General features: G+C 41.3%; 1 protein-coding gene across 3 annotated transcripts in view; it reads right to left on the bottom strand.

The window, feature by feature from the left end:
* The window catches only part of LOC111268383 (uncharacterized), a 13,727-nt gene extending 884 nt beyond the window's left edge, over positions 1 to 12,843 (bottom strand). Inside the window, exons 1-5 of one of the 3 annotated variants that reach the window (XM_022847371.2) lie at positions 12,437 to 12,515; positions 11,626 to 11,701; positions 11,091 to 11,287; positions 3,058 to 3,105; positions 221 to 315 (exon numbers count right to left, since the gene is read on the bottom strand). In XM_022847371.2, the coding sequence (XP_022703106.1) occupies positions 221 to 315; positions 3,058 to 3,105; positions 11,091 to 11,287 (340 nt within the window). In that variant the 5' untranslated portion in view covers positions 11,626 to 11,701; positions 12,437 to 12,515. Of the gene's footprint in view, positions 1 to 220; positions 316 to 3,057; positions 3,106 to 11,090; positions 11,288 to 11,625; positions 11,702 to 12,436; positions 12,548 to 12,728 lie in introns of those variants that run through there. The other 2 variants (XM_086971636.1, XM_022847366.2) reach the window with 2 other exon arrangements.
* Positions 12,844 to 13,604: the final 761 nt, after the last annotated feature.

Below are 13,604 nucleotides of genomic sequence, written 5' to 3'. Positions count from 1 at the left end.
CCAATTTACCAATTCAGCGTAGTTTGGCTAACGAATTCTCAGTAGAACCAATAGGATGCCTGAAAAACCTATCTTGTGAGTTCCTCGGTGGAACTCGATACTGAACACATCAACAAACTTGTCCTACATAAATACAATTGTGAATATATATACAATAAAACAACTGCTAAGCCTTGTGAACAAAGGTCGTCATTTGATTGTTAAAACTGGAAGATCCTACCGTCAACGCTTTCCCCGTCGACAGAATCGTCAAGTGCAGCAGGAAGTTTCGCATAGCTCCGCATTTTATCTAGGATTGGAAGATTAATGTTGACACTGGAAATCATGTCATCAATGCGAAATAATCTCTTTAATAAATAAAAATAATAAAATGTAGCAATTATCCCTTAACTTAGATGTAAGATTCGACACGTCAATCCACATTGTCATATTAATATCGTATGCCTAAAATCGTGGCCTTAATAAACTAACTTGCAGCTTGCGAAAGATATTCCAACTTTTACATTGATAAAATAAAGAGCATAAATACAAGACATTTTGACCCGTTTAGAATAGCCTGATTTGGGCGAAATATGGGTCTATCTGGACAGCTAATCAATATTTAAAAATCTTGGAATACTGTTTTATTTATAGTACATAACGTCACATGGATAAGCAATCCGTATATCCTTCCAGACCGCTTTCCCGAACCAAAACGTAGATTTTATCTAATAGGATTATATTTATCTACACATACAGTTATAATAAATGCTTAAGGGATCCAATGTGCAAGCACAACGTATCAAACTTTACCATAAGGATTATTTTTTGCTAACTATTGCAAACATATTCTACATAAGAATGTCCCTCGCGTTTGTTGGACAGAGCCAAAGCAGGTTCCTTCCCTGCATTTCTTCTAAGCATCATCAACAAAAACGCAACGACGACAACAGACAGCCCCCCCTCCACTTCCGTTCACTCGGCATGGCCACACGTCGGCGGCCGCCTCCTTGTTTCCTCTTGGCTGTGGTCTGCCGGGCATCGACCGCGCAGAAAGAGCCTGCCCGCTGCATAAGTACATCGAGTTTTTCACATGAGCGTGGAAGCGCTGCCTTCTCAGTCTGACCTGACCTGGCCCCGGTGATAACCGAAAAGTCCTACGATACCTTCCATTCCTCCGACGCAGGAACCGGCAGCCGCTAGCTCCACCATTGAAGCGAATTGCAGCGCTGGCGGGACCAGAGATGGTAGCAGCCGTAGCAGACATAGCTGCTAAATAGTATGGCCGCTTGCTGGCGGCATACTGGCAGGTCGTAAATCATAATAACAGCATTTATCGCGTCATCATCACCGCCACCACCAAGATCACCATCATCATCATGGTGCCGCCTGTGAGTAGGAAAGGGGCAACGGGCCTTACGAACATAGCTCTCGTAGCCTCTTCTTTTCTTACACAGACTCGGGCGCCCGCACACACACAGACAGACACATTACTGTATTCCTCTTTTCACGACAACATTTCGCCTGCTAGCACGATGCCTTTTAAGGGCAAGAGCTCTATCGCAATGCTTTCTGTCTGCTTGCCCCCGGCCTGTGCGCTCCTTTCGAAGAACAGGTTCGGTTCCTCCTCTACCTCCCTCTACTGGACAAACAGCGTTTCTACCCATACATACGAATAGATACGGGGATACCGGGAGACGTCTAGACCCTGTCGACAGGCTCCCCCTTTCCCATGTTATATCTCCCCTATTCGCATGTCTTATACATATATATATACACAGGCTGTGGTCGTAAGAGTCGTAATCATCAAGATGTGAAAATGGGGGAAAAAGCAAGTGCTCTCCCGCTCCAAGAGGTCCGAAGGATCGCACAAGACGAGGTGGGGATAAGCAAAAAATATATCTGATTGCAGCAACTACCTAGGAAGCGTAAGATAAACAAAAATAAAAAGCGGGCGTGCAAGTGTGGGCAAACGCATAACGTAGCCAGACAGACAGTCGTGCTGTGTGCTTTGGGTACGAGGGCCGACCCGTGTATGCCACAGAAAGGGGATAGAGCGGGTCAACGAAAGCTTGTGAAGGTCAAAATTGTTTTTTGGGGGAATAGGGTGTGCATGACTGCGTTTTGTCGGAGACTGGGAGAGGTATTTAGAGTTAACAACACGGCGTATGAAATGTCGGGGCAGCGCAGAGACATCTTCTCTTCGGTTGCTAGTACTACCTTTTTTCTCCTTGGGGAGAAGAAATAATGCGGTCGTGGCCGAAAACAGGGGATACAAGAATCCCGAACCTCTTTGGGAGGAATACTCTGTCTTGGAGTTTTCGTGTTTATCATAAAGTACCTTGCGTTCGTCTAAGTTTCGAAGAGCTGCTGCTACTAGTGCCGGCCGCGAGGCAAGGCCTTCTCTTCTCACTTAGCGAAACTCTCCGAAAGCTAAAAAAAAGTAGAAGGCTGATGGGAGGGGAATAGCTAGGGGCAAATCGGGTATTTGTGTGTATGAATCTGGGCTTGTGTGCTGATTTATGGAATCTACGAATGAGAACAGCGGTTGGGAAACGACGGGAAACAACGATTTATCGAGCTTGCAAAATCAGCAAACTGACAATGAGAGCCAGGTTTTACGAAGCGGCTACAGAAGCGAAAAAACAGTTGATTGCTGTATAGCAAATGGTCATCCGAGTGTGAGTCGCCTCAACCTACTGATGTGGGAAGAGGGCTCTCGATTGACTGTTGACATTGAAGGAAATAATAGATTTTTTAAATGTTCATTTGGTGAATTCTGATGTTTCTAGATTTGATTTTGGTCATGTTAATAATTATTAGAAAATGATTTTCTGAATGCGGCAGTTTTTGAACCGAAGTTTTAAAAAAGGGTGGGTAGCAAAGGCCACTAAATAGCAGACGAACTTTTATCTCAGGTGAGAGCGAACCAGAAAAATAAGACATGTTTTTTATAAGATTATTTTATAAGATTAAAGGTGTGCTAAGGAAAACTTTTCCTTAGCATACCTTTAAAAATAACCAGATCATGTTTTAATTGTCTGCTCGAACATTATCAACGCTGTGTTAGGCACTTACCCTGTTCCTCCTAGGGGATGGCTAACAACGCGCAAATATAGGATAGTCCTGGAAATTCAAATGACAGATACACTAAGATCAGCTTTTTATAAATTACCTTTTTTTAATACTACTTTAATTAACTACTTGGTAAGCAGAGAAGCTTACTTAAGAAGAACAGAACCGATCGAACAGAATATCTGCAAAATGGTGAGTACAACAATGTTATGTAAACCTTTTGCTCAAAGAAAAAAAGCGCTAGCCATGTTAGTTGCAATACATCCAATTTTTTGACAGGCATGAACAGAGAAAAGTTTCGTCGCTTCGGTAATGTCAGAGTGTAGTTTCGTTCGATGAAAAAAGTGTTACCTTTTGGTAAACGTTTTTCACTTAATTAATGGCAAACTTCAGAGCGTGAACATATTATAGACGCCAGCTCAGTCCCGCTTTGTGGCTCTTTTTTGAGACCTTCACGGGTATTCGTGGAAAAAACATCCTAGAAGACGACAGCTAAACGATTTCTATGACCCGCGACAACTTTACTTTCATTTGCCTGCTAACCTTAGGGATACGCTGTGGTCTAGGTTTGAACACGAGCATAGACGGACTTCGTTTCGTGCTAGGAGCAGCCGCGAGATAGAATACCTAACGACGATATCGGACATAAAGCTCGAAATATAAAGACTATACAGACAATTATCGCATAGACAACGTCGAATATTTCGAGAAATATCGAACGTATTTAAGGATTACTATTTAAAAGAAGCATGATAATGATAACTAAAAGTTGAAAAATGTAACACTACGACTCCTAATTTTTTCATGAATTAATCTATCTTTTTTATTACTAAGTGACCTATTAAATAAACATCTTCAGCACATGTATCACATTCGGTATTCTCACGATCGTGGACCATTGATTTACCATCGACAATCCTTTATAGCAGAATACGTTCAAAACCAAGCTTTACATTCTGAGCTCTGAGAAACTTCATGACAGCTATGCTACACAAATGTTGATGTTTGACCTATCCAGCTCGGCACATAAAACATCATCTTCCATAATCAGAATTACAACTCTTCCTTTAAGAAAAAGGCTTTCTTCATTGAGTGACTGCTTCATCGCACAAGATTATTAGTTGGCCAGATTGAGAACGCGTACCCTGCTTTAATTATTTTTGCTTTGTAAAAACCACCACATCAAATAAATCTTGACCTACATAACTTTTCATTTCGATTTTCCGTAGGAAACTAAAGTGGTGCACGGGTAAGCCTCTGGAAGATATAATTACGTGTAGAGTGCTCTATCAGGGTGACACATTCGAACCGTGATTTTTTCTTATGCCTCGTTTTAAAAAAACTTCAGCAACATAAATTTATGCTCGCTAAGTGTTGTTCGGTACGATTCGATACAATTAAGGCGTCAATTCGCTAATTATTTTTTTAAATTTAATATCCTTTCTTTAGTCCACAAATAATTTTCCAATATCTACCTTCCGTCAAGCGACGTTAGTAGGTGTCAAAGGGTTGGAGTATTGCTCAAATAGGCTGCATATAGAAAATGTCCATGGAATTAAATTTTGGGCTGATACCGGGTCAAAGGTTTTCAAAGTGCACAGGCGCAAGACATCTCAATTCTTCAAACGTATGTAGATTTGTAATTGATAGCCTCCTCTTTTAAATGGCCTGTCACCCTGCCCTTTTAAATGGAAAAAAAGTAATTTTGATGAATTCTTAAGCACTTTAAACCTTAATCATTAAAACTCTTTCGGTTAGTCTTATAAAAGCCTTTTTAAAAATTCTTTTTAAGCGCAAATTCCGAGAACTACCCACTACTGTCTGCCTCGGCGAATTTATTACTTTGATCCACTTTTCTATATATATATATATATATATATATATATATATATAATATGAGATAGGCTAATATCGGTCAACGTTTATTAACGCCTTTGTCTATTTTATAATTGGTTTTGGAATTTTGAGGGCGTAGACCTCGATAGGGTCAGTCTTTCACTAACCAAAGACGAAGCTACGACCAGCATGTTGCAGTCATGTATATAATGTTCTCGACGTTCGTGTTGCATATCGTTAAAGGCTCACTTGGAAATTTCTCATTGATGCAGAATGTCATTATACGTCAGTATACGCAGTACGGACCACCCATCTCTCACAAATGTCTCATTAGGCGCAGTAAACAGTAGGACGGATGGAAGGAGAGAGCTGGACGCATCTCTCAAGCACGCCCTGCGAACCGGGCTTACCTCGACCTTCTTACGGACTAATTCCATTAAACAACATCGAGTGTATGTAAATGGAGACCAGTTCGTGAATATTATTTGACCGCATGGACGGTCAGTCTCATTTAATCGCATATCTGAGCTTTCTACTGTACTGTTTTCGCCTTTTCTATGCAACTAAACTATCATTCACTAATGGTTTTCGCACACTAAAGAAGCCTGTTAACATGGCAGATATTAAAGACAGCGCTTTTTTTTGCTTCAGCATCAGTAAAAGAACACATTACGGTATGAAGTTAGCCGTTGTTGATAGATGCAGTTATGCTCTAGGAAATTCATCTTTGTAGGGTTTCGCTACTGAGGCGAGCTTCTATTTTGACGAATGACCACAAGTAATTCTTACATTTGACTTCAATCGCCTTCAGAGTCCTTTGAAATATATTTGAAGCTCTAATTTGCTTTTTTTTTCCTTTTAGATTGCCCGAGTTTTTATGTGCTTCGTCACGGTGATCCTTCCTAGAAGCACGAAAGGTCTAAGTCCATTCTGCCAATTGCTTCATTAGAAGCTAGCGGCAGTAACGACAAAAGCAACCAATTGCTGAGGCAAGGCATTTAACGCCAACGACAACCAAGTCGACGATTAAGCAAAGAGCCTCCTTGCGGGGTAGGAGTAGTCCAAACACACAGATATATATATATATGCATGGCCCTTGTATATATTCCTCAGGGTCCACCCTATCCCATTCGCTTGACAGCCATTACAAGGTACGAACAGAAAGTCCTTCCTACAGATACATATGGATTTAGATGAGCGTGCAAAACGAACGGCATCGTTTTCGGATGTTTAGTCTTTGAGACTCTCCTGTTTCGCGTGCTAAAGACTGCCATCAACACAGATCGGCAAGCGAGCGTTTCGTTTCAGAAGCAGCGTTAGCATGAGACATAGGGGCAAGACATAAATATCAATAAGTGTTAACAGCTTAGGAGATCAGCCGGTTAGCAGAGGCAGCTAAGGCCAAGCGTCTACCTTTCCTAATTGACTGCTAGCAGACACTAAATGCTGGTCCTTAGGTGACCGCAAGTGCAAGTAAAGTGAAGGATGAATGGAGACAACATATACACAGGTCTTCTTGAACCTAACTACCACATATCGCGTTCCTCATCGATTTGCGTAAAAGAAAGGAAAAATTACGATCACTTTAAATCGCCTGATAAGATACTGTCGTTTTATGGAGTCTATTCCTAGAATGACCTACTACTATAGGTTAAGTTTTGACAATGAGAATCCCAAAACGTTTAATTTTGACGTTTGGATATGCCCTTGGGTTTATTTAAGAAGGACTTCGCACTGCTAGTGAACCGCCAAACAGAAACACGGCGAAAAATAGAAACAAAAATAGGCTAGTACGGAAAACTATTTATCACAGATAGCTTCTCAGTTGAATGGATACCCTATCCTTTGCGAATGGTCACAATACAGGAAAAAAGAGAAGAAAGAATCGACTTATGCGGTGTGACGTGTAGGCAAAAGGGTAGCGTCGGGACGAGTAAAAACATTCGACATGAGTAAAAGATGGCAGTAGTGATGATTCAAAGAAAGGTAGAAACGGAGCACACCGAAAGGCGGGTGAAAGCAAAAAAAAAAAAAAAGAGAAACACTCTTGCAAAATTTTGTTCAGACCGCCACTGCTGCCAGTGCTCGGCATATTACCGTATCTGCACCCCATTTAGGAATACCTCCGCATTGGCCCGCTGACGACGCTGATAGGAGAACAACCTGCGATGGGTTTTGTCGATGACGACGAAGAAAGAAGCCGAAGGAAACGGATGACGATGGTGGCGTCCGTGATGGCTATGGCTGGTGATATCAAGTGAAAGATTTGGAAGATTCATAAGAACAACGAGACAGAAGATGGGGAAGGGGGCTTAAGAGAGATAGGGCGGGGAGGACAAACTCGAAACAGAACATCGACACTGATAGGTGCAAATGTTCTGTAGCGCAATGAAAAGGCTCACTTCGCTTCGTGTTTCGTCTTAAGAAGTAATTCACCATCATGGCCTTGTCGACTGCTAGTTTCTATTTATGCAGAGCTGGTGTAGACAAACAGGCAGGAGGCTAACGGAGGAAACAAACCAAATTTCGGCTGAAGCTGAAGGCGACTTACGGCGGTAGCAGCAACAATACAACGACAAGGCCGAAAAAATGCGCCTATATATTGACCTTTGTATAGGAGTAAGGCGGCATTATAAAAACACTCATTCTGTGTGAATACCCAGGAGATAATGCGGTCATGACCACTATCGCCATCGTTCTAATCGGCCGCATCTAGTGTCACAGAAAATAACTGAGAAATGAAATATTATAAATACTTGTCAGATCGGATCGGCTAAGGCACATACCGGTAATGTGAATTGCAACCTGTGGTAGATACCTATAAAGAATGCCCCCTCTGATCTCAGACCGTCGTCAAAAATTGCCTCATAATTCTGTAGTAGAACCTCTACTTTTCTGTAGTATTCTGTAGTAGAGTACAGCAAAAGTTCCCTATATGCATTCGAATAATCCTAAACACTGGATATTACTGTCGAACGTGTGGAACGTTGTGGAAAGGTATTGCTTATCACTATACCGCTCGTTGTGATAAATGGGCGTTTCCCTTTTTCTTTTTATTTGTCTATTTTATATATTGCTATAGAGACATCGCACTGTGCCCATAGCATGCACATACATTATACAGGTAAAAGGCTCTTGGATGAAACATGACAATCGGTATGAGCAGCTGCAAGCTTGAGCCAAGGCAGGTTCTCGGAACTGCTGGATATCATCACAAAGCTCGCGATCCACCAGGGACGGATTGAAGAGAACGAGATGAAAACGAAGACGCTAAATGAGGAATTACGCTCGGTTTACAAGTAGCGCGTGCACAGCTCGCCGTCACGGGACAGAAGCAGCTAAAAGAACAGGACGACGCAGCCTGTGGGTGATTTATCTCAGTCGACACTAACAAAACGGGAGCCGCTGCTTCATTCTCCGCTGGCCGGCTACGGTAGCGGCTGCAGCCGCCCCCGACGAGGAATGGCAGTCGCACATGAATAAAAGGGACTCAAACCTACCACCCCGCTTTAGCCCTTCCCAAAGACACGCATGCAGCGATCACACATCTGTAGTGTGCTAGAGATCCTTCTGTATTCTCGTATCCGCTGTGCCATTTGCCACTCCACGCTTCATGCTACTCTGGGAGCTAGGCCAGACGCCGTGGCCGCTACTGCTTACGATGTGTGCAAAGCGAGGTTGGTTTTTCACTCGAAAAAATGGGGGACTAAACAGGAAGAATCGTCGGTAAGGGTTTGGGGCCAAGATGAAGGAGTTTCGCCGGGAAATTCTGCTCTAGAAGAAGAAACAGAAACGCTAAGGCAGCAGCAGAGAGACGGCAAAAGAGGCCACGCACGTACAAGGAGTGTTCCCGATCCCCCAAGACTCTTTACGTGTCTGTGCCATTTCTCTGTCGTAGACAGAGCTGGTGGATCTTGTGCAACCCAGCACCCTGTTCGCCTGACCCAATGGCCCTGAACGAGCTATCCCCCAACACCAGCTATGGGTGGTCCCGAAGAAGCCAGCGGTCGGGAGTCAGTCGGTGAAAAAGGCGTACCAGCAACAAAGACGAAAAGTGAAATCGAAGCGGTGCTGTTGAAAGGCAAACTGGTTGATAAGGACGGGGAGAGAACAAGTAGGATAAAAAGGAGTTAGGGGTAAATGATTCCCGGTCAGGAGAACCATGTAAAGAAAAGCAAGAGAGACAGACAGGGAGCCAAACCAATGGAAGTAACTCGGCCGGTGCGTGAGGCGATCGGTGAAGACGGCAGGGGCTAGCAGGGGGGATGCGCTAACCGGGGAAAGATTCGGCGCCAGGAAAAACTGAGATGAAATGGAAGAAGTGCGAGGAAACAGGAGAAAGAAAAGAATTGAAATTCAAACACAGACGTAAAACGAAGTCGAACGAGAGAACAAACCTCGTTTTACTCTTTTAGGGGCTGACAAATATGACTTAAGAAAGAAATATAAGAAATATTTAAACAGAAATGACAACAATTAAATGAGACGTGCCGGGAGTCGAACAGAATACTTAAGAAATTTGAGGACACATAAGAGTTGAAGTTCTATGGTAACTGGATTCACCTTCACGCGTGCGATGTTTGCACTGGTGTGTGGATACTTTTTCAGAACCACTAATGATTAGTGTATCAAAAGTAAGCTCAAGCCTTATGTTTGTCCGTCGTCCTAAGTGGAAAAACAATGCAGATAGACGTGATTCAAACACGATACCCTATGACATTTAATTACAGATATTTTTTGGGAACGTCGAAAATAGATAATAAAGAGAATAATGTTTTTATAAGGCCCTTATTTAGAATGTTACTCAAACTGTTGTAGGTTCATACAGTCCGTGTGTATTAGAAGCAGATGTACGTTTCATAGAACAAACAAATGGTGTGTAACGTTTGATGAATAAACAAAGAAAAAGAAGCCCGTTATCGGACTATGCGCTCGTATGCCATTATAAACTTATTGCAAACAAAAGCAATCAAAACACTATTAAGTGCTTTGCCTGCACAAGAGCACACGTTATAAAAGACCGGGTCAACTGCTCTAGGAACAGTACTTTGAATCATATATGTGCTATTTTATAAAAGTCTATTCTTTTGGTATATGTCTACTAAAAAAAGTAAGCATTAGTCAATAGTACTTATCTAAATTCAGTAGCATGATATATATTAGAATCCACTGACTGCTGATAATCTCTTGCTTGCATTGTGTACAGGTCCAGAAGAAAAGTGGAAATCAAATTTATATCAGCAGCCAGTAAACACCGTCTTTAAGCATTGTAAAATCATACACCAACATCACGAACTGTGATCACATCTTCCATCATATACTTGTTTCTTTTTTTTTATCATACTTTACAGAAGTGCGCCCTGTTGAATTGCAAGGCGCTCCGCCAAAATCGGCGTGATCTGACGATAATCTACAGATAGCCGAAAGCTGACACAGAAAGCCGATGACAGTTCAGAAGGGGACATACAAGATGCAGCCTGCTATCACAGGCGAATTCTAATTCGATCATCAATGGAGCAACCTGCAGCCGGGCCTACTTGTTGTACAGTGATCAGGTTTAGTGGTTAGCGCGGTCGTTTTCAAATTCGCAATTATAATAAGCGCAATCGACCGCAGCCATGTGCAAAGTTTGAAACCTAGAAAACAATGATGACGACAGCTAAGTGTAATGCTGACTTTATAATACGTTATAATTCAAGCTCTTTTATTAGAAGCATGCTGGAAAATCTAGATTCAGCCAAAGACTCAGTGCAAACAAATAGAATTATACGTACCGAACTTTCTCCTAACTGAATTATTTTTGATATTCAAATGTAGGCATGTAGAGCTGTGAGAAAAAATACGTGCTCCACGAACATTGGCGTCGAAATCTTGCTTGACTCGTATCGTAACAATGATTTGACGTAAAGCGGAAATCTTTTAGAAGCTCTTTTGTACAATATGAGATATCAAACTCCAAAAAACTGAAAATATATCAAACATACAGTCAAATCTCGAAATAGGTCTATTCTTCGCTTAACTAGTAAAAGCGACATTGACTTTTATAAGCTTTCTAAACTCCGTCTTTCTAAGACTTCGCCAGTAATTGGGGTTTCTCATCCTAAATTTGAAAGACAAATCCATAGAGTTTCTTGTTCAAATATTCAGTACCTTAATATAGGAAGCAATACACTGTACTACTTTGAGCATCTCATACTTACGGTACATCAACCAGTATTCCCAATGGTCTAAATATCGAATAACCAGGCTGCACTATCGCGTTCATGGGCCCGACTTGAACGTGCGTGCCACTACCCGGTCGGACAATGACATTTACAGGAGCAGCAGAAATGAAAGGGAGAAATTCCGCCTGAAGAATGACCCACAATGACACACTCCAGAAAGCGCCACCTGACATCTGTGGACATAAGCAGAAGAGACGTGTTTTTTTTTATTCAAGATCCTTAGACTTTCTGGAGGAATGGGATAATTTAATTTGATTAATAACACCCATAGTTTTCCCAGATAGGTTACTCTTGCGGTATTTAATGAATTTACTATATTCTACAGACTAAATCTGCTTTGTCAATCAGAGTTATTATGTATGTATTGCTTTAACAATAAAATCATCAAATAAACCACCAATTAATGCAATCCTAATGCCAAGCAGTGCAAAGCAAAATTATCTACCGGGCACTGGGAATGTCAGACTTGCAGTGTTGGAAAAAGTTCTGTAAGCCATATAAAACCATATACCAAATAAGACGTCCAAGAAGAAGAAACACATTCTCATAAAGTTGCGTAGTTGTTTGAGTTCGCTCGAAAAATAACTCTGAAAGCACGTTCAAAAAGTTGAACAAACCCTCGATAGAGTAGCGTTACCTTTGAGACATGAAATAGTCGATTTTTTTTTGTCGTTAAGGGGGTTACAACGTATCTAAAGGCTTTAAGACTAAATATATCTAATCGCGTTTCAAGTATAGTCAGTGGCATAGCTTCACAACAAACAACCCCCACGGTAGTTGAAAACTCCGCTCCAGTTTAGCAGTCAAAAGACAGTTCCTTAAGAATGAAAACACAGACACTATGTACTAAAAGAGCGTTAATTTACGCGTGGTCCCTATCCATTTCCAGCGATGTTCCGTGTCTTTGCTATTTATTTTTGTGTAATAGAATGACACTATCTGTGATATCGCTACGTGGGAACGTGAGTCCATAAAGGGTTACGGGTTTTTAAGCGTTTACGTAGTACCCCGATGGGAAATTGCGCGATCTTCTTAAAATCATAGAAGCTATGTGCCATTTAATTAAGCTTAACAAAAATGCGTAACTGAGTTCTACTAAAATGTATGTTCTCAAGTATCTTCGTTTAGATCAAGTGTTTCGACAAGTATTTCAAATAATAAATTTTCGATGTAATAAGTGACTGAGTTTACTTGGGAAGTAGCAAGCACGGAAGAGAAAAGGAGCCAGAGAAACATTGTTACGAGCGTTTGATGGTACGGAACATACATCTCTAATGTGCAAAAGTATAAAAATATATAGAAAAGTTCCTGCAGATGCTAACAAAACCCCATTTTAGCTGCATCACTTCGTTGTACTGTCACTATTCACAAACACCAGCGATGATTCACGCGTCCGATCTAAACCGTTCACGACTTTTTGGTTCACTGTTAAACAGATTAAACATGCAGCAAACTTGCTAATGATCCTACACGAAACCAAAATATTTCATTCTCCCTCTCAACAACTCCGTAGCACCTCATAAAAGAGAGTATTTTACACTAGATTTATTCAAATACTCGCATAAATTAATATATCCAATATATTAAGGAATAATAAATATACGAAAAACAAACCCGATTTCGTAGTAAGTCAGAAAGCGACGTCACGCAATTTGTCGCATATTTGCACATTTCTGAGGGATAACCTCCCCCGATCTGAGGCAACCTTACTGGCTTATGACCGAAACAGCCAGGCCGGCTGCTAAGCTAAAGTTTCAGATAAAAATAATCGACGAGAGCGTAAAGGCCATTGAAACAGCTATAAGGTTTGTGCGGTTTCGAATATAGAATTTTGCTTAACGTTTTTTTTTTTCTGTATTAAAATATGCGCTCGTGCATTTGACCTTTTTTCGGCAGCTGAAAGCGATCGGAACTAATCTCAACGACGATATGCTTTGATTGACTGGCGATTATAACATCCCCCTTGATTTTTATGCTAACTACGTTTTATAATATGAACAACGGCAGTGTTGTCCGCACTCACCGTTGAACAGGCAAATTTTAGACAGCAAATAGGCTTCATATAGTTCAGGTGCAGCTAGAGAGCTCAGTAGGCAGATTAAATCGAATATGGGTTTTTTCGAAAAGATTTTGAATTTTAAACAACGAAGCAAACGATGGGGCACCAGCGAGCGCGCATGGTAGGGCAAATAGGGCAGAGATTTGATATTCAAGCGTGATAACGTATCGCCCAGCACTGTTACGAGAGCTCAGCTGAGTGACTGTGTGGTAATTCTCTGACGTTTTAAATTGGGCTATTCCGTGAAATATGTATTTTAACGCTAGTTTAGTTCAACGCAATGATTAATTTTGCATTCGTTTTCCATTATAGTCAGTGCACTTGGTTTTTACGTAACACACCTGCGTAGCTCTCTGGCAAAAATTGAGGTTTTTACTATTTTAACTATGATAATTGTTGGTTCGGTAAATCTGGTCCCGGTTAACATTAGG

The sequence above is a fragment of the Varroa jacobsoni genome, unplaced genomic scaffold, assembly GCF_002532875.2.
Source record: "Varroa jacobsoni isolate VJ856 unplaced genomic scaffold, vjacob_1.0 scaffold_134, whole genome shotgun sequence".
In the NCBI taxonomy this organism is placed as follows: Eukaryota; Metazoa; Arthropoda; class Arachnida; order Mesostigmata; family Varroidae; genus Varroa; species Varroa jacobsoni.
This window is presented reverse-complemented; position numbering and strand designations above follow the sequence as displayed.